Source organism: Xiphophorus couchianus, chromosome 18, assembly GCF_001444195.1.
Source record: "Xiphophorus couchianus chromosome 18, X_couchianus-1.0, whole genome shotgun sequence".
NCBI lineage: Eukaryota > Metazoa > Chordata > Actinopteri > Cyprinodontiformes > Poeciliidae > Xiphophorus > Xiphophorus couchianus.
In genome coordinates, this window is record NC_040245.1 from 28,477,889 (window position 1) to 28,499,261 (window position 21,373).

The window sequence follows — 21,373 nt, forward strand, 5'->3', positions numbered from 1 at the left end:
CACATCTGAGAAAAATGGAGAGAGCCCTCCCACTCCCATGCTGGAGTGGATGTCGGACTTTCGGAGTTTGCAATTTCAGAGCAAATGTGTTTCCATCTCCCTTTTAATGCATTAACTCTTCTTTTGTAAAAACCAGAATCCACCTCAAACAAGTGTAAAAACCGTTGTGTGAAACTGAGAAAGTTATTTCAAATTTTCCCATTAGCCTTTTCCAATGAAATACTCTGAAATGTACATAGAAAAGCATTGATGAACACCTAGGTAATGTCCAACCACAACAAATGTTGTTTTACCAAAATCTTTAGCTGAAATCTGAGTTTTACCTGTGAGGGTTTTATTGTATTACAGCAATGCAGCTGTCAAAACATTATTCAGCCACCTAAACTCTATATCCTCTCTTACTGTTCTAACTTCAGCATTTTGTCACTTTAAGCTAATCCTGTGCATGTGGTTGATGAAAGGAAATGTAAAGTAATGACATACAATCAGACAGCAGCAGTAGTCAAAATTTCTCATTCATTTGGCTCAAACACTGAGAAGAAAGAGATACAAATGAATTTGATTAGCATGGCAAAATATACTAGTTAATTGTTTGAAGGGAGAGCCATTGAGGATTTAACAGCTCTAGATTTCATAGTTACAGAGGTGATGGAAAAAGTTAAAACCGCTTTGAACTAAGCACTTGCTTACCTGATGAGCTGTGTGCTCACAGCCAGTTGCTGTCAGTTTGGTTGTTTCCTCCTTCTCCAAGGCAGCGAAGACAGTATTGTGTTGTGTTCCCATGATAGAGCCTTGGGTTATTCCTCCCATTAAACTCAAGATTCCATTTGCTGATAAACCTGGGGCAAAAAGTGTGTCCTTCTGAGAGTTTGTGATGGGACCTCTGTCACTTCAACGTTTCCTGCCTGGGTGATCTTTAGAGCAAATAAGATAACCCCCTCATTTTTCTATTTTTTCTTTTAAAAGGTATTTCTTTTAGAAAGAAAGGACATCATTCATTACTCTGAGAGATTTTCAGACGGTTTCTTTATAGAGGCGATGTCACCATCCATTTCTTCCTGTTTTAGTAGCCCTGACTCAAGTGTTGTTGTTTTTTTTTTTTACAAAACTGCATTTTAAAATGATCTGTCAGCTTACAGTAGCAACGGAATGGTGGAATGTCATTTATTTAGGCTTCATACCTTGAAGATATTAGTTTTTTTGTCTCTAAATATGATGATATAGGCACTTTTTACTGTGCGTGGATGTCTATATGTAGGTGCAAAATTCTGTCTTCCTTCTCTGGATTGACTGTTCTGAGGTCAGAACAACTTCTTTTATTCAGAGTAAAATGACATTGAATGCAACATTTTATTACTCCCATCTTGTATATGTGGGGAATTGTTAAAGCTCTGTCAAGGGACGAGCATTATATTATATAAGCTTTTTTTCTTTTACCTTAATATCACAATGCCAGTTTTCCCTACTGAATACTATTTTATCATATGTAGAAACTAAGCAGAAGAAAATAACATTTACAATGAAGAACTTTTTTTTTATAACCGATTTTCAAATACAATTCAAATCTACCACTTAAGACCTGAAGTACACTGACTCTAACTGGTCAGCTTTAAGAACTATTTTAGTTTAAAAGCAGAACAGGAATCAGGTCAAATGAATCAACAAAATCTGCCTATCAGCAACAAATAAGTTAGGGGACATAGAATAGGCATCAGTAGTGACAAACTGCATTTTCTTTCCTTTTCCTCAAAGGAAAAAATCTTTACTGGCGTTTCAGCAATCAAACCTTATAAATGCTGACCACTAAAATTGCTGAGTTTTTGTTTCTACTGGTATTTTTACGATTTATCTTCATCGATATGCTCCGTTTCCTGGAGGCGCTGTCTCACTAATCGTTTGCTCCCTCCATAGGTTCTCTATCAGATTCATATTGGGACTCTGGCTGGGCCAGTCCAAAATGTTAATGTTACTACAGGCTACTACCAAGTTATTTCAAATTTATATTTACCTGGAGTATAAATATTATTGAACTAATGATCAGAAATGCTAAGTTGTTTATACCTGCACTTTTCACATCTTTTATTAAATGTGGCAGCTGTGTTTGAAATTGAACTGAGGGATTACTATAGGAGTGTTTTTGTTGTATTTCCACTTGGAAACTCAGAAAGTCCAAATTTTGAGCACAAATAGAGCACACCAGAAGTGTTGACAGATTGGCAAATAAAATTATATGGTGCCACAAAAAAAAAACTTTTGTTGTACTTCGATGGTCTAGTTCTGTGCATTGCTCATGGGATCCGACTCTGGTCAAAATATAATAAAGGACAACAACCAAAAGCATTGTGAATTGAGGATTGCAACGTATGTTGCTTGTCACACACATATAGATAGTGAAAGACATATCTGACATATATATACTCTATATCTGGGGCTTTTATGTGGGTTTTTACGTTGTGTTTGTGCTGGACACTCAGTCAGATCTGGCAACCCCCTGCACCAGCTACTCTCAGTGGGAGCTTCTGCGGGTCAGTATGTCATTAGGAAAGTCAATATACTGTTCTTGTAATGTGTCATACAAAATGGCTCTTGGTTCTGCTTGTTGTTGTGGCACAGTTGTTAACATGAGGCTAATTCTAGCATGTTTTAATTTTCTAGTTATTTTTGCTCGTAAAATTTCTTTAGTGGAATTTCAAATAGCTATATGCTGACAGAAAAAGTTGTTCTGCTGACTTTGAAACTTAATGCTTTGGCTTGAATGATCAATATATTCCCTATTACAAAGCTTTAGCTTCTTTTATGGGCAGTGTGTCTGTGGCTAACAGCAGTGCTAGCAGGTCACTTAACACATACATACAGTAAGCAGCTGGATGAAATGGGCTCAGAATAATAATGCATTTTCACTTTTTGTTACCAAGACATCTAACCAGCAACTGTTGCTCAACACCAGTAACTATGGATTAGAAAATATTGAAATAACATTGAGAACTTTGGGATTAGACAGCTTAGACAAGCATTTAGCGCTTTCTCTTGTCAGGTTATAAATATTTTACATCTGTACATATATACATCTGTGTTGGTAATGCTGTGTATTTTACCAACACCATAAAAGTTGCAGATGTGCTTCTATAGATTTTCCATCACTGCTTCACTCTTCCTCGCTGTTCAACCTGGTGGCTCCGGTGTGGGATTGACTCTCTTGCATCTGAACCCAATCAAATACAGTCTCCAGCCGTGTCAGACTAATCTTTGTCCTGACACGAGGCTTTATTGGAAAAGTCACAGCCTTTTATGGAGAGGGTGTCAATTTCAAGACAAAGTCAAGATGGCAGTTGAGCAGAATCCATATTTAATAGTGGCAAACGGAGCAAACACAATCGAGGAAAATCAATACTGCTTTCGCGTTTGATCATACATCACCTTTCTCTGTACTGCTGCTTACCTCTCTGTCCTTTTGTCTCCCTGACAAAAGGCTGTCGATCTCTGACAATGAATTATAAACAAATACATAAAACTTCCTCTTCTCTCTGTTGTTTGTGGACAAAGACTTATCTAAAGCTGTGTACACATAGAGTAAATAACTTCAAAACTGTGCCATTAAATCTGCCAGCCTAAGTACAATAGGAGAAAAGTCTGCTTCCACCATAATGTTAAGCACTGTCTTCCTCTGTAATTACAACAAAGCAAACGACTGTGAAAGAAGGTGGAACATAGATTGCATTGCAAAAGTATTCACACCCCTGTTTTGCTTTTTGTCAGGTGAAATCCAAAAACGTCTGTGGATTTTGTTAGGATTTTATGTGGTAAGTGAACACAATCATTGTAAAGCGAAACCATAAGTTTATGGTTTCAACAGTTTTTACAGTTAATTTCCGATTCGTTCATTCTGTGGTATGCCTTTGCATTTAACCCAGAACAATACCTCATGTTTTGTTGCAGCTACAAATCTTTTTAGATGTGTCAGGTTTGCACCTTGAGACGGACATTTCTGCCCATTCCTCTTTCAAAAATAGTCAAATCTCCGTCAGTTTGAATGGAGACTATTTGTGGACATCTACTTTTAAGCCTTGCTATTGATTCACAATCACATTTAGGTCTGAAGTTTGACCAGGTCATGTGAACATTATAAATTGATCAAAACCATTTTATTGTGGTTCAAGCTGTCTCTGAGGGTCATTGTCCTGTAGGACAGACAGATTGAGTTTTTTGCTGCCTTTAATAGATTTTTATTGCCTACTCAACTCCAACTGAGATCAACAAAGTAACAATACATAGAGCATCATTAAGTACCAAAAAACTGTTATTGTTTTACACATTTAATATCCTGTCATCTGGATGTGAGTGAAATCCCCTAGAGGTCTGCCACAATATCTTAATAGTTAGTTGTAAAAACATGTTGTTTTTTTTTTAAGTTTTGTTTTTCTTTCACTTCACAATTATAGACTTCTTCTATAGTCATCTATTACACAAAATCCTTGACATTTAAGTTGTAAATATGATGAGTTACAATATTGTTATACTGTTGAATTGGTGTGAGTGAAAACAGTCGCGCCTGCTAAAACCGGGATGACTCTGTTTGTCAAGCAGCTTGTTCAGCAGATGGGCCTTTGGGGCCGACGGCCATGACACAGAGCGAAGGTGAAGGATGGCTGAGGAAGGACGTAGGGAGGGCACCCACATGATGACCTGTCGACTCCTGTCACCCATCTTTTTCTGCCTTTCTTGTTCTATTCACATGCTCTGCTGCAAAGACCCACAGGTCTTATGCATCATTTAGTAATTAAGGGTCCTTGTAATGGATCTTCTGTAGAACAAAGCCTTTGTTTGGAGAACACAAACTGGTGTGAGCAGTCGTCATGAGTCAGACTTTGGACAAAGACATTTTGTTACAGATTGTGTTTTTGATGCCTTTGACATCAGGGGGCAAAGGCAATTTGCAACATCACGACGATGTATTTATTTCCCTTTAACATTTTTACTTAAAACCTCAAACATTAGTGTAGTTGACTGGAATTTTATTTAAGAGATAAACATAAATCTGTACCTACTTGTGAACTGGATTTGTTTTTTTTGTTGCTTTGGTTAGCAAGATCATGGTCTTGAGCTGGCAGAAAAAGGTAAAGAGCCTTATCTGGTTTGGAGAAGAGGTTCTGCCCCAAGTGGAGGAGTTGAAGTATTTTGGAGTCTTGCTCATGAATGAGGAAAAAAATGGAGCAGAAGATCGATGGGCACATTGGTGTTGCATCTGCAGTGAAGCGGGCACTGTACCGGTCTGTCTTGGTAGAGAGAGCTGAGTCAAAAGGCAAAGCTCATGATTTACCAGTCAAGTTATATTCCTACCCTTATCTATGATCATGAACTTTGGCTAATGATGAAAAGAATGAGATTGTGGATACAAGCGACCATAATGAATTTCCTCTGCAGGGTGTCTGGGTTCTCTCTTGGAGACAGGGTGAGAAGCTTGGTCATCTTGGATGGACGTTGAGAAGAGCCAGTTGATGTTGGTTGGGTATCTGGTTAGAACGCCTCCCTGATGAGGTGTTCTGGGAACGTCCCACTGGGAGAAAACCCAGTGGAAGACCCAGGACACACTGGAGGGACTATGTTTCTCGACTGGCCTGGGAACGCTTTGGGGTTCCCCCAGAGGAGCTGGCACAAGTGGCCAGGTAGAGGGAAGTCTGGGTCACACTTATTAAAAAAGAGTTTGGGGTATGACTGCTTATCAAGACCATGTATCTGGGCATTGTGTGCACAGTATCATGGTTATTCTTAACACTAAAGATCTACAGGGGATAAATCTGTCATTATTCCCAAACAAGCAAACACTGTATGATAACAATCTATTTGCTGCTATTCTTCATAGACTGGTCGGTAGGGGCAACATGCAGTTAGACTGCTTTCTGGGACTCAGAAGAAACCCCATTTCAGCACCAGCAGGGAGGTGATTGACATTCAGGGCTTCGTTGTAATGTAAAAAAATAAACGCGCCTCTGATCGCTGTTCACTCATGCAGTAGAGCATGCTGGAAAATACCAAGCCCGCCAGGAGCTCCAGGTCCCCTATCCACGGGCAATGTGTCCCTCCACCAACCCCGGTGCTCAATCTGGTGTATGAGTTCCCCCAATCTCCTCCCCCTTCTCTTCCACTGCCTTGGCACACACACTCTGGTAAGCACTGAAATTCAATCAGATGCTTAATTACATCTTAACATGGGTTCCTACCAGCTGGCTTTATTCCCCTGTTTCTGATTAAAGGGATTAGAAAAATGAAATTTAACAGTGGATTTGCATATTTTTTCTAAGAGGAGGAACCAACACATCTCTGTGCCTGTCAGACCAGCACTTCCAAGTCGTGGAGGGTAAATAAAGAGGGGAAACGGATATAACTTCCTGCCTCTCCAGGTTGAGGCAATTATTAGAGATAGGAGTTCAGATTTCTATCTTACACCAGGTGTTTGAATGCAGTGATCACACCACAGACAAATAGAAGAGGAAACTAGGAATCACAGAGCACATTTCATGTTCGCTGGAGACTAAACACTTTCTGCGGCTCGTCGTGTTCGCCTGATGAATGGCGAACAGCAGAACCGGGTGGCTTTGGGCTCCTTCCTAATGGGGCCAAGTAGACCCACTATCCAAGCTGCGCAAAGAAAATGGACCCATTAATCACAGAGACGCCACCATCATCTCCATATGATTATTCTCCTCATGTGTTGGCTGACTCCACGCTGCACGGGAATTATTTGCGACATCCTGCGCTATCTTCCTGCTCCCTCACCCGTTGCTTTCCTCTTCCTCCTCCTCCTCAAAATAACTTGCGGCCTCACTTTTCAACTTAATCTCCTGTCCGTTGTCACATTAAATATCCCCTCAGAGAAAATGGCGTTTTACTTCCACTGTTTATTATTTCACTATTAAGAAAGAATTTTGCTGAAAACTTGCGCAGAAATGAATAAGAGAGGCGTATTGCTTTGTCAATTTAAAAGGGAAAAAAGTAGAAAACCAGAGTGTAAAGTAGATTATGGAATGCGGCGGGGGAATGAAGAGTTAAAGGAGTATTTAATCCATCATATCATGTAGTTTAAATATGCATGTATTTACTTTGACCAGTTAGAGAAAGGAATCCTTTGCCGCATCTTTGCTTTCACTTTGGGAAGAAAATGAATCAAACATTAACATTTTGCTTTTGATGAAGGCCACTTTTAATTAGTCCCAATGAAACGGCGTGAGGAGGCTCCAAAGTGGAGAGTTAACACTTGGATGGGATTTTTCTGTCGCCCCTTTAGGTTCACAATGCAACGCTCTACTGCCCCCTTTTGGAACAGCAAAGAATTTCAATCAAACTATGGATATTTAAACAATACAGGTGGATCTTAATAAGTTAGAATATCTTTGAAAATTATTTAAATTAGTAAGTAATTCAAGTAATTCAATTGAGAGGAAAATCAATATGGTAGATTTATTGCAGAAAGTGATTTATTTTAATGATTCCAATTTCATTGGACCTTACTGAACATGGACTTTGTGTAATGGTGAGGGAACAAATTACTAAGTTCTCCTTTGTTGCGTCGATATGTAGTGTATATTATTTAGAAAATCTTTTCAAAAGATAATGGATAAAGGATGGAGGAAATACATACTAGTTCAGCCCACACTTGTTCTGTTTCTTTGGGTTGATGTTTGATCGTTTAAAAGTTTTCTTCTGTCTTCTTTTGGAAAATGAGCAAAATAAATGAGATAAAGTGAAGTGAAATAACGTTTCTAGACACGTGGAAAACAGGATTGCTGTTCAAAATAATTCTAATAAATCTGCTCCTCCATTATCTCTACAGATAAAGAATTAATTCTGCTGTTTCATATTGCTGGTTGGGAATATGGATTGGGTCACAGTGCCCCCGTGTGGCCATGAAAGGTAGCATTCCGTTTCATGTGTGATTAGTGCAGTGCTTCTCAATTCCAGTCCTCAGGCCCCTCTGCTCTGCATGTTTTAGATGTGCCTCTATTCCAGAACAGCTGATTCAAATGATTGCATGACCATCAAGTGCTGCAGAAACCTGTTGATCACCCATAGATTCAATCCAGGTGTGTAGCAGAAGGGAAACACCTAAAACATGCTGGGCAGGGAGGCCTAAGGACCGGAATTGAGAAATACTGGATTAGTGGAACAACAGGCATTAGAACTTCTTGGACAAATATTTTCAGGTTTATGTCAGTTTTATGTGCAAAACAGAACCTTGGTTTACTTTTGTAGATGTTGAACAGATAATTTTAGAAAAAAATTGGGAATTTTATTTTTATTTTATTTATTCATTTTGTAGTTTCTTGGTTCCAGTCATTTGATGTACACATTTGTGCAACAAACTGTAATTTCAAGAGAATACAGATTTATTCCAGTAATATTATGGATATTCTCCAACATATAGAAACATTTGATGTGCTTAAGTTCACACATAAATATTTTATAATTTTATTTGAAAGTCATAAATCTGAAGACTAATCCAAACTTTTTTTTTATGAATGCTGCCCAGTGCATTGAGAAAAGTTGGTGGAAGAAGCAAATAATAAGCATATATACAAACTTTAAAGATTTTAGGGCCCTGCTGAAACTCTTCTCACTGGTATTATTTTCCTGGGTTCTTCAGTAGCATTTATGACATTAACCCTAAGTAAAATAATTAGAAACAAAAAACGGATTTCTTATTGTTTTTGTTACATACAGGTAATTGGATCATTTCTCAGATACCAGCCTAGTTATTTAATAGAGCCGCATCTTCCCTTCGACTCTGAAAACGATCCTATCCTTAAATGATGTATTGCACCTCTTGGTGATGAAAGTGATCTCGTAGCAGAAGAGTGTCTGATTTACAGGTCTAATCTGAGCGGATCTCATTAGAAAGTCACTTGAACACATTAACCCCGCTTTTCTCAGGCGGAACTGTTATTACATAGGAGATACTGAGACCGCTCCACCTGGTACTTAATAAGTCCAGCAGCTCCCCCTACTGGTTGGTTCGTCACACTGCAGAGGCTGACCTCCGCAGCACCCTCTGAACATCTGCAGCTGTTTTCAGGCCTGTATGAGTGTGTGTTTAATTCTCTAACACCTTTTATGTGACAGCAGATGTTTCACCTGGTTCTCATCAGCCGGTCCATGCTGCACACACACGGCAACAGAGGGCTCTGTAGGGACGCATTCAACTGGAGGCGAGGGTAATTAAAAAGAAAAATGCAGCTCAATGTTTACAACACTTCCATAATCCAGAACAGGGTACATTAACACAGAGCTGGGTTCAGGTTCAGGTTCACTGACCCGGCTCATGGAAATAGCAGCACCAACGTGTTAAAGTTCAAATTTTGTTGTGTGGGAGGAGCAACTTTAAATTGCTTCACACTCCGTAAAATATTCTCCTATTTTGTGCAGCCGTTTGTCTGACAATCAGGTTGTTGACGATTATCCTGCTTTAGCTCAGAAGGATAACAGCAACCAACCAGACTGTTGTGATGTTCAGGTTCTGGTGCTGCAACTTTTCCTAACTTCCACCTTTATACACAATTTAATTTAATTAAGAAAATGGATGTTTTGTCAAGATAACACTGAACTTTTTTTTTTAAATGAGAAGCTACAAGAGGAATTCTGTGAAAAATCTCAAGTAGCTAATTTATCCTTAAAAGCTACATGTCGGGCTTTTTTCTAAAATCTTAGATATGGTGTGTGACATAGATAATATCATGTTCGTAGTTATTTGTTTTATTATTACGTTGCACTTGATAAAAATCTGTCCTGAACCGAACTGTCAAGACAAACGAACCAGAGTTGGATTAAAGCGAACCAAACAGGGCTGGTGTGAATGAATCCATAAAAGCCACACTGCTGGTCAGGTCTTTATATCTCAAACACGTTTCTTGCAGAAATGCTGCATCACCCGCTACTACAGCTGAAAAGAAAGACTAGTTTTATAACGAGCCCAGCCTTACATCATGTCTGTCTGCAGTACAGCCTATTCCATTGCCATTATTCCCGTCTCCCATCAGAGGGAAGAGGGAAGAAAAAAAAAATCATCCCTCATTGTTCAATCAGGAGCAGAGAAGTTATTCAGTGAAGCTAAAGTCATATAAGTTCAGACTGCATTCACTCCCACTGGGCTGCTAAATCATGAATCTATTTAAGGCACTCTATTGTAGTCAAACTCTTTTTCAGACATCCAACGTTGAACTTCTTAAAATTGAAAGGCTTAAGAAACTTTCTAAATCTGTCAAAACTTGTTTTCCTTTGTGTTTTCTAATACGTACCAATAAACATAACTCACTGTCTCTCATGATATGATGGCCCTAAACAGATAAAGTGAACTGAGCTGATTTTTTTCTGTCTAAAAAGTGTTTATTAACTTCTTGGTTGAGGTGTGCTATACTGCATGTTATGGTATCGATTTAATTCCAAGTAAATAAAGGTTCCCTATTGCTGATATCAATACAATTAAACGTGACACATCATCAAACAAATTAACTTTATGAGTTTTGTGGATTATCCTTTGAATTATTTTATCAAAAAGTTTGTAGAATAACTTGAATAACATATTAACATAAGAAACAGAAACAATAGAAGAACCAAACCAGATGGTGTGCATTGTTTCCTAAATAGAAGAATGACAGCAATTGTCATTTCTCTCTCAATATTCTAGCATTTAATAAATAGAACAATATTTGGTCATCTTAACTAAAATGGCAAATTGTTTACTGATTTCATATCAAACAGACTGGAAGTATGTTTGATACTTCCAGTCGTTATATTAATACATTTAATATAAAGTAAATGCATATTAATACATTTTAGTTAAGTTTTTATATTATAAATGGATTTATTTTGGGGGTTTATATCCATGTCTTGATTAAAGTTGCCTTTTTATGAGCTGAATATAATTCTCTATGGGGGTCCAGCAGGATGGCCAACATGGCCCCGTCTCTGGGTCACCACTGAAATGTGGAATCTATTATCGACATTTTGGATCCATCCACCCACCTTTTATCAATTGCATGAGCCATACTCAAATTAACAACTATATCTCATTTACAATCTATTTAGCTGAAAAAAAATAGCGGATGGATTGGATATTTACAGAGAAAATGTGAGGCACGCATTGCAGGAACGATGCAGGTCCTAAGGCTGAGTATTGAAGGGTAGTTAAGGTCCAGATGGCCTTAGCTACCACAGCAGCTGTAAATCACAGGGCCGCTGCTGCTATCAGGAGCTAGCTGGAAGCTCTGCAAGGTGAGAGCATTGACAACAGCCATTAGAGAGAATGAAACTCAGAGAGCGGGGCTGAGGGGCAAATGGCAGCCATCCAGCTGATCCTCATATAGAGCAGATGCAGTAAAAGTGGAGCTGTTTCTTAATCACCTGTAGTAATACTAATGTAGCTTTCTGTTTAGACTGAAAGTTTGTAGCTGTTATGTTTTTTGGGTTTTTTTTGTACCAATTCTTTGCAGTTTTTCGCATTTATTATTCTCTACTCGCAATACCCTTCAGCTGCGTCCCATCTGTGTGTTCTCATTGATTGGAAAGAGCTGTTGAAGGAGGAGGATTAAGTGCGTGTGTGTGTGTGTGTTGGGGAAGAGAAGGCTGGAAGTGTGGGTGGGACAGCAGTGCTTATTGAGTGCTCCATAACCCAGCCTGGCCATGAATCCTGGGTGTGGCTGCGTTCATCATCCTCCGTGCTCCGCGAACATAACTCAGTCAGAAACAGGAGGAAGAAAGGAGGAAGTGCTCCTCACACCTGGGCAGAACAGCTCAATTCCTCACTGTGTTTCCACACCAGGGTGTCACTGCTGTCGGCTTTGCTTTGGGCGGATAGGCCCTGGGTGTTGGAACGGTTTCTGAGGCGGTCATGAAATATGGCGTCCTAAGAACCCCGGTGAGCAGGTTGAAGCCAAGCTGTCATCACAGTGTCACCAGACAGCCAGAGTCCTGATGGCAGATTTATGCTCCGTCTGCTTTCCGCCAAAGCACTATCATTAAAATTCCTCCCCAATCATGTGGACAAGGGAGAGAGGTTTGTGAGTTATATTATAGTTTTAATAAACACGGACATAATTATCCTTCCTGAAATTCAGCTGCCGGATCCAAAACAAAAGCTCACATTACTTCAGTGTTGAAGTCTCAGCATTGGCCGACTTTTTGACTTAGAATTGATTTTGAAGTACCAGTACCTTTGACCATCGTTAATGGTTTTACTCACACTAACTTGTAAGACCAGCCTTTATCTTGTTTTCAGAGTGTGGGAGCGCTTCCCCAGCCCGTTGCTACACTTCATGTTCTATTCATGTATGTTTCACAAATGTGGGGTTTGCCTCCTTTAGATTAGTCTTTAGAGCTTGTGGCAAAACAAATAGCATAAATGTATGTAAGAAATAAATTAACAAAATAATGGACATTATGTAATAATATACAAACAAAATTATTCCAGTGACAAACAATCTTGTACTCAGTTCCTTGACAGGTTTCTATTTTATTTTCTGTGAACTTTTTTCCATACATTTTTAAGAAGGGTATAATAAATTTTTCATAGTTTTATTTACATTACTTTAAATGTAAATAAATGATTATTTACACACTGTTCAAGCCTTTTACCATTTGAATTATATTTTGAGAGCCAAGTCTCGTTTCCTATCAGATACTAACTTCTTCTAAACTCTAAATTTACTAAGGTGTAAACGCGCTCAGCTTAACTGTATCTTTATGGTTTAGTTTTTATCTTATATTTTTAATTTAATATTATTTTTTTCCTAATTTAACCTCTGGTTGTATTGTCTATAGTTATATGGCACCTAAAAGCTTGTTGCTTGTTTCACTATCGGTGACTGTATGATGTTTTATCCTCTAAAGCACTTTGAATTGCCTTGTTGCTGGAATAATCTTGAACTTTAAACTTGAACTTTATCTTCTATAATATACTTTGTTTTTGCTATTCATTGCAGACATTAAGAAGCTACAATAAAAATAAAATAGAAAGTACAGCACACATATATAGTGGTGCAATAAATTCAAATAATGCGCAGAAACAAAGATGCACTTTAGACCATTTCTTACTGGCTTTATGTAAAACTGCGTAGAAAGCAAACCTGACACTAAAGCCATCAGATGACTCATTTAGTTTCTGCTCCAAATGTGAAGCAATAGCTGGTTTCTCTCAAAAGTTCATCACTGAAGTTGCGGCGCTGTTGTTGCTGAGTGTTTGAGGGGCTCAGAGTTGGACAGACCCTCTCCCTCCCCTTCCCTGAGTGTCTTGCTGTGCTCCAAGCTGTGTACTCGTGTCCAGTTTCCTCGCCTGTTTCTCTCTGCTGGATGTCTTTGTACCATCCATCAACCATGCTGTCACTTCCCACAGGCTGAGCGAAGACGGGCCAGAATGGGAGCAGTCCAAGCACCGCAGCGACCAGCAAAATAGATCTGGTGATTCAGTTGTCAGAAAATACATTTTTGCAGTGGCAGAGAAATTTGCATGAAAACATTAAAAATACAGTCAGAAATATTTTTTTGGATAATTCCAAAACAAAAAAGATCCAAGTTTAATTCATTTTTCTTTTGTGGAAAAAAAAAATATAATGTCTTAATATTCCTTATGAGATTATTTAAATTATACCTCATTTACAATACTGTCCAGTGATGAAGTTTATATCTTTTAAGAAAATGATACATCATGAAAGATGAGGCCACCTGTGGACAGTTTGAAAGTTCTGCCGTCTGGCATGTAATTTGCACTCCATTGTCTGAACGTCTTTTCAGCTGGCATTAGCAGTGACATTTAAGAAGGTAGTAAGAGAGTTGCACTGGCATCCTGAGGGGCTGAAGTGGCGTGTCCTTTGTGTGCTGGTAATTATTCCGGAGGCCTAATCACTAGAGAGCTCTTTTAATCAGACTTCCATCAGTGGCCAACGTAACACTGTTAATTACATCTCTGGCTGCGGGGTCGCTGAGAACTACTTCATCAGGTTTACATAACTGACAAATAGGGCATCATTCTGTAAGTTATTTTCCACATTATTAAATAATGACAAGGGTGACTGGACCTTTTCCAAGACTGAGAAAGGCAAGCGTATACAGAGACTCTCAAGAGTACACGCCTTTTTAATAAGAATGAAACCATGACACGATGAACGGTTTCCACCTTTATTGGGACATTTTGTGCCAATAAAATGTTGTTGCATAAGTGTGATTGAATGGAAATGACTTTTTTGTAAAGTGCCTTGAGACATTTGTTGTGAATTGGCACGTTAGAAATAAAATGAATTAAATTGCCCATATAAAAACTTTGACAAGACTTTTTTTCAGATTTTAGCATTTAGTCATGAGATTTTTATTCTATGCTTTCCCGGCATATCAATCATGAAGTTCATATCTTTTAATCAGACAAGTTAACTGTCTGATTAACTCGTAACTGAGTTCAGCCATTATATTAGTGTCCAGACTTCTATATCAAATACATTAGGCCATATCTTGCAGAAAAGGCACACAGCATCCAAAGGACCTCATTGTCCGAAGGTATTAGTCAGGAGAAGGGTACAAATAAACCCTGCTTCACATTAATATAATGGATTTTTAAAAAAGTCAATAATAGAAGTAAATATGGGACAGTAAGAACACTGCAAAACTGGAGGTAATATGACCAGCAGCACTGGTCATATTACCATCAGTGAACTGTGGTGATGGTGCAACATCACCATCTGTGGTAACCGTTCGTTAGCTGGAACAATGTTTTTGAAGTTTAGTGTGGAGTTTAGATGTGGGATGCTGGGAGAACTGAATACTGAAATCGAGTCAAAAGACACTTCCAGAAAATGTTTGCTTGAATGTGTACACCAATGCTGTTGGAACTTATAAAGTTTTTTTCATATTTTCTCCCAGCATTAGTTTTTTTTTCTGTTTGACATTAAAGAAAATATGTCTCATATACGGATGTGAAACAAAAGGATAGATCCTTTACAAAATCTTCCCATTTTCAGGAAGGTGTGTAACCTTTTAGGAGCCACTATTAATCAGTATAGCTCACAATGTAGCTTACAGAAATGGCTAGGCTGTAAAATGAATGTTCTCCATTTGATCTCACTGATCTAGTTTGTGGAGGTTTGTGGTTGATACCACAGCTAAATGGAAAAACCGCTGACTCAGCGTGAATACTTCGTTAATGATAGCGTTCCACTCTTTTTGATGGCTTTTCACTTAACAACAATGAAGGTCACATGAAAGAGACATTGGGGTGTGCGGAGAGGGGGAGGTGCTGCTGACGCCTTCAGTTTCCCACGTTAACCTGCACTCACCTGCCGCCTGACAGCCGGGGCAGCTGGAGGAAACGAGCTGTGTAACTCTAAACCCAAACCTGCTGAGCTTGTCCTTTACAAAAATAGTCTTTGTGGGGTGTGTGAGCTTTTGTGTACCTACGAGGAGTGCGGCTTTAGTGTCTGCATGAAGTCAATCTGAGTCGTAGTAATAGAGTTTAATACTTTAACTGCAGAAATCTCACAGCAGGATGGCTAATAAGGCAGTTTGTGTTACAAATCTTGTACATTGTTACTCTTGATGGAGAAATTGTAATTTTTTTAGATAAAAAATTAAGCATTCCTTTAAATTTAACTGCATCCAAATCAACTGAACATTTTGGTAACACTTTGAATTATTTGGTAAATTACACTTTAATGCAAAGTTGGCACTTTTAATTGACTTTTAATGCAACTTTTAAAGCAACTTTGCTTTAAAAGTGTTATTATTTACCAAATGACACTTAATGACAATAGTCATAAACACTCATAAAGACACCTTCATATTCTTGGCAGGTGTTATATCATGTTTATGATAGTGCTATGTCAGTCTTATGCACACCCCTTCAAATAAAGTGGTACCAACTGTTTCATTCGAAATGTTTTTGATGCGAGTGACACACTTTGACCCACTTATCTAAGGTGGTGGTTATATTTAGAGGTTCTAAGCTTTGTGACACGGTGTATTACTCTGCTACATCTAGCCATCGGAGCGTGTTAACACTAAAGTTATGAAGAGACGGACATGGTCAGCAACTCTGCAAAGGGAACACAGATAAATCGACCCCGATTTCCTTCATTTTGGATCATCAGCCGATACTTGTATGAGAAATCAATGATCATATTTGCCTCCACAAAGGTCTGAAAATCATAGACTGTTCCCTTTTGCTTTGCTGTTAGAGAGAGCTGACTGACAGGTTAACAGTAATCACCCTACTGTTGCCAACACAGCGATTTTGTTACCATATTTAGCAACTTTCAAGTCAACAATATCATATGGGCCAAACTCAGAATCGGTAGGTCAGGTTTTTTAAAGATTGATGATCAATGATTGATGATCATTGATGATCCAGAAAGATGCAATTACTGAGCCCCTAAACATCTCCCAGCATGGTTACACCAGCAGTCTGAAGTGTTGATGCAAGGAAATATGAATACATGAATATGTTCTTTACTCCAAATTCTGACCTTGTCATTAAAAAGTTTCAGTGAGCCTGGTTGAATTGCTGCCTCAGCTTCCTCCATAACTGAGTAGCTGTTGTTGTGGCTTCTGCTGTGGCAGGCAGATCGTCTGTTCTGAGGTTTAAAGTGAGAATTTAAGGTTAACCTCATTGGTTGTTCAAGCTTCTGTTGCCTTTCTATCAAACGAGTATAACCATTGTCCTCTGATACAAAGTATTTTCATCCACACATCTTCCATTTTCTTTATTTGACCAGTCCATTTAAAACTGCAGTAGGTAACTTTTATAAAAAAAAAGTTTAAAAATAGGATTTTTACATATTTCTTAAATCTCACCCTCCTTTGCCTTCTCCTAGTTCTCCCTTACTAACTACAGAAATACTCCACTTGGTCATAAACAACCAATCAAGGTTCTAAAGCTGTAAATCCAGTTTGTGTATGTGCTGCTCACACCCTTCCCCTTGCTCTCTGCTACACTATAGCGTCTTCCCAACAGTAGAATGCTCAGGCTAGTTAGCATGGCCACAGATTACAGCAGATAATCTGTAATGGTAAATTTCTCCACCATTAGCACATTAAGCAGCACATACATAATAGTGATTGACAGCGCGAAGACACTCCTCCTGCCTCCAGTTGGCTGGTTTTGAGCTGGACGGTTAATTTTTGCAGTTCACTATGGTAGTTCAGGGAAGAGGTGGAGGAGCCTGATTTTTTTCACAGATTATCTCTCATATCATACTGTCACAACGCGGCGGCAGTTTTAACAAATATGCAAAAAAACTGATCTTTTAAAAAAAAATAAAAGTTACATGCTGTAGCTCCTAGCAGATCAGCAGTTTCAGAAAATCTCATAAATCCTCTTCCTTCACCCTTCTGAATCTAGGTTTAAACTTCAGAAAGCTATATCACAGCCATGTCAATGTCTGACTCGCTTACCATGCAATTATACCAATGTACCTCATAAAGTGGCCAGTGAGTATATGTTCAAAAGTGCAAGAGCCCTTGCATTTGAGGAACTGCCGTCCACACGACACCCTGTTCTCTCACTCAACCTCTCTCCTCAGATTCCCCCTCCCTCCTTGCTCTCTCTCTTTCTCTCCCTCAGTCTGTTGACAAACTCAAGGCTGCTCTGTCATGAACCATCGCTTTGATTTATGGTGCCTTTTCACATCAACACTGCCTCGTGTCATCTGAGCCATGCGGTAGGTAGAGGAAGAGAGGAAGAGGGAGGTGACAGACATACACACAAGCTCATGGACACTTTCCCTCACTCAGTAACTGCCAAGGCGCCGGTGGCAAGAGTGACCAAAGCAACTTCTGCTTTGCATCCGGGAGGATCACTTCTATCTACCTGTGCTGTATCTGTTGCATGGAGGTTACTTTTCAGCGCGGTCTGAGTCTCCATCGAATCGACTGAACTCTGGGAGACACCGAGGACGAACAAGAGTGCAAGGGGGGAAAAAAATCAATTCTTCAGAGTCTCAGAAATTCAAGCTTACTTTTTCTTGGTCCAAAGCTGTAATGTTTGCTCTCTCTCACATGGAGGAGGCGAGTTCGCCTTGAGTCTGACCCGCGCTCGGCCGGCAGAGACCTGACCCAGAGCAGGCGCTCCAGGCGGGAGCCGTTGAGGACATGTTGTTGTTTTGAATCACTCCGGACAGCTGTGCGAGGCATGACCACGCGTGGGACAGCTCCATTCGCGGCCCTCGGCTCGCCGCTCTTGCACTGGACGAGAGCTTCAGAGGCAGGCATGGCTGGCAGGCAGATACCCCTGCTCCTACTGGTGGTGGCGGCGGAGATGCTGACTGGAGGCTGTGTGCCAGGGGACGGCTCGGTGAAGCAGAAGGGAGGGTGGAGGGGGAAAGGTGACAGGAGCAGTGAGTAACTTATCTCTACATTCACATTTCTCTTCTCCTCTTGTCTCATGCCCTTTTACACATTATCTTAGGTTGTGCTTCCCCATGTTTGTCTTCACTGAACCTGCGAGTAAAGACCCCAGGAGCATTAAACTTTATGTGCCACTTTGATTATTCCGGTTGCTGGGAAAGCCTCGGCTCATTTCTCTGTGACAGGCACCTGGATATGAGAGTGAGGTAAATCATTTATATGTGGCCAACAGCCTTGGATGTTTTGCCATTTTTAAGAGGTATCAATACCCGTGTGACTGCTAATGCGCATCTCTACTTCTGCACATGACGAGGGCTGCATTTTACGCTTTATCATCCCTTTCCTTGGTACGCCTCTTCCCCGCAGCATCACTAATATGCCCGTATGAAAATCTTCCTGGGTCTCACTTGCAGTCATCAATTGTTTAGAGCTGGGTTGCAAATAGCTACTTAGAGAGATGGGGCAGCCAATTTCCTTGGCGTAAGAGCCCAGTGTTGCTCTCGGTTCATTACGTATGCTGACACATGAGTGCATACATGATGGGAGGAGAGAGCAGCAAGCTGCGGTCGCTTCAGGATATTGTTGCTGGCTTCAGGCTTTTGGCTCCCAGCTAATGGGATTGTTTGGCATGCCGTTACTGCTTGGAGCTGAGTGATGAAGTGAAGGGGTGGGAGGGTGTCCCTTTGTGTCTGTCCCCTTTTGGAGGTTAACAGGAGATCACTATCTTGATACTGTTCCAAGATTAAATGACTGGGATGGGGTGGAAAAGGCACTGGAGGAAACTGGGGGTAAGCCATATTCCTTTCCAAGGAGACACAAGTGGCTCTCAGGGTGACATGAAAAGTGATCTGACTCTTAGTTTTAGGGAGGCAATGTCATCAGAACTGCGGTGCTATGTTTAGCCACGGATATTAAAACAAGTCAAGTCAAGTTTATTTTTATAATACATTTCAACAGCAAGGCAGCTTCTTTACATCACAAAGGCATCATTCGGTCAACAGTTATGAATAAAAGTATGTTTGGTCAAATGCCATCATCAAAATTGTCATGCAAATATACATCAAATATGTTGATCAATGTTTTACTTACTACTAATTAAAGGTAACTCTAAACAGGTGGGTCTTTAGTCATGTTGTAAAGGCAGTCTGTGTTTCAGCTGTTTTGACATTTTCTGGAAGTTTGTTCAGATTGGAGGAGTGTAGAAGCTGAAAACTGCTTCTTCATGTTTGGTTCTGGTTCTGGGGATACAGAGCAGAACCAGAACCAGAAGACCTGAGTGGTCTAGGCCATTCATACAACAGTTTTTTAATGTAAAGCCATTAAGTAATTTATGAAGAGAAATATTTTGAAACAAAGTTTGTAACATACAGCAAAAGTCTCAGTTTCAGGAGTAACATCATCTATTCTTAACGTTACAACCCAAAAGATCAATGGATTTAATGGGAATTTAATATAATGGACTGAGAGATATTGCATAGGACTGTGAACATAATGGACTATTTTCACAAATAAAAATGGAGAAGATTGAAAGCTACATTTGCTTTTTCCCCCTTTACCCTTTCACCCCTAAATGAAATCCACTGCCATTAAATGCCTTGAAAAATAATCTAATGGGTGAATAAAATTCACCTGTGTATATAACTGAAAATTAACATGAATATAGCTGAACGATATTAGAAAGGCTTAAAATAAATCAGTATATTCATGTGTAAGGATGGCCCAGTCAAATCCAGACGTAAATCCAATCAAGTAAACGTGGCACTGTGGATTGTACTCAACCCATAAATACAAATCTCTCATTGTGTCAGATACTGTATATTGTTTTGCTTAATTTACGACTCAGGCTTTGTTCCCACATCCATATATCCAGGTCAGTATATTCCAAACTGACCTGAGGATTCAATAGGCAGATACATAAACCACTTTCATGTTCTGTAGTTATTAATATAAAAGCTGCTCTGCTCCTTAGCCTCAATCAGACTTATTAGTCTTTTGTAGTTTTAAAGTTGGAGCAGAACACTGTTTCTTTTGAGATATTGAAAATGTCTGCTGTGCTGAAATATGACCAGGCTCTCATATTGAATTGGAAAAGGTTGTTGTTGTTTTTTACCCTACAGTGTATTAGAATAAAAATCTGATTAGTTTTCAGGTCTGAGGGTTAATGTTCAAGTCCTATTCAGATCATATATATGTAGTTGTTTTCAGCATGAAGAAAGCTTCGTTTTTCACACTTCAGAAACAACCAGGAGGAGGGTCTTAACGCTGTCAATTACTCATGTACAGAGATAAATTTACCAGGTCTTATTGCTGTCAATAAGATTTGTGTATTTGCTGCTCACACCCTCCCCTTTGCTCTCTGTTACGCTGCAGTCGGTTCACCACAACAGGCCGTGCCTTGGATGCTAAGTCTAGTTGGCATGGCCACCGATAATGGCAGATAAAGTCTTCCAGTTACAGTAAACTGTTTCTGTTCCATTAGCACATTGAGTGACATGCACACAAGTGTGATTGACAGCGCTAAGACCCTCCTCCTAGCTTTGATTGGTTGTTTCTGATTGGGAGTGGTGCGTTTCTGCAGATGGCATCAGGACCACAAGGAGGAGGCAGAGGAACCTGATGTTGTTACAAATGATGTTTCATATTACACTGTAAGCACACAGTTTTAATGAAAATATAGAAAAATCCTTTTTTTTTTTTTTGTACCCCTCCAGGGGGTCTTTTGTGGGCTCTAGTGTCCCTTATATGACAGTAGGCTGACAGGAAACAGGGAAGGAGAGGGGGGAAGACATGCAGCAAATATCGTCGGGTCCGGGAGTCGAACCCGCGTCGAGGACTGAAGGCCTCCAAATATGGGTCGCGCTAACCACTACGCCACCACGGCACGCCCCCGAAAAATACTTTTTAAACTTTACCTGCTGCAGCTTTAAGCACAAACAGACTTTGTTTTCATAGAAATGTATGAATGTGGATATGTAATCAATTATGAGTTTCCATTTTCTGC

At 39.6% G+C, this 21,373-nt stretch overlaps 1 protein-coding gene and 1 long non-coding RNA gene across 5 annotated transcripts in view; one reads left to right on the top strand and one right to left on the bottom strand.

The window, feature by feature from the left end:
- robo1 (roundabout, axon guidance receptor, homolog 1 (Drosophila)) overlaps positions 1-21,373 on the top strand; it is a 321,573-nt gene that overhangs the window by 70,031 nt on the left and 230,169 nt on the right. For 3 of the 4 annotated variants that reach the window (XM_028045381.1, XM_028045385.1, XM_028045382.1), the window contains exon 1: positions 18,019-18,362. The exons of the other annotated variant lie outside the window; for it this stretch is intronic. In XM_028045381.1, coding sequence (XP_027901182.1) covers positions 18,158-18,362 — 205 coding nt within the window. In that variant the 5' untranslated portion in view covers positions 18,019-18,157. Of the gene's footprint in view, positions 1-18,018; positions 18,363-21,373 lie in introns of those variants that run through there. 4 annotated transcript variants of the gene reach the window in all.
- Positions 13,061-18,086, bottom strand: LOC114161809 (uncharacterized). Its single transcript, XR_003599082.1, has 2 exons — positions 17,985-18,086; positions 13,061-13,440 (listed from the first exon to the last, which is right to left on the bottom strand). It is a non-coding gene; the product is annotated as an uncharacterized LOC114161809 (long non-coding RNA).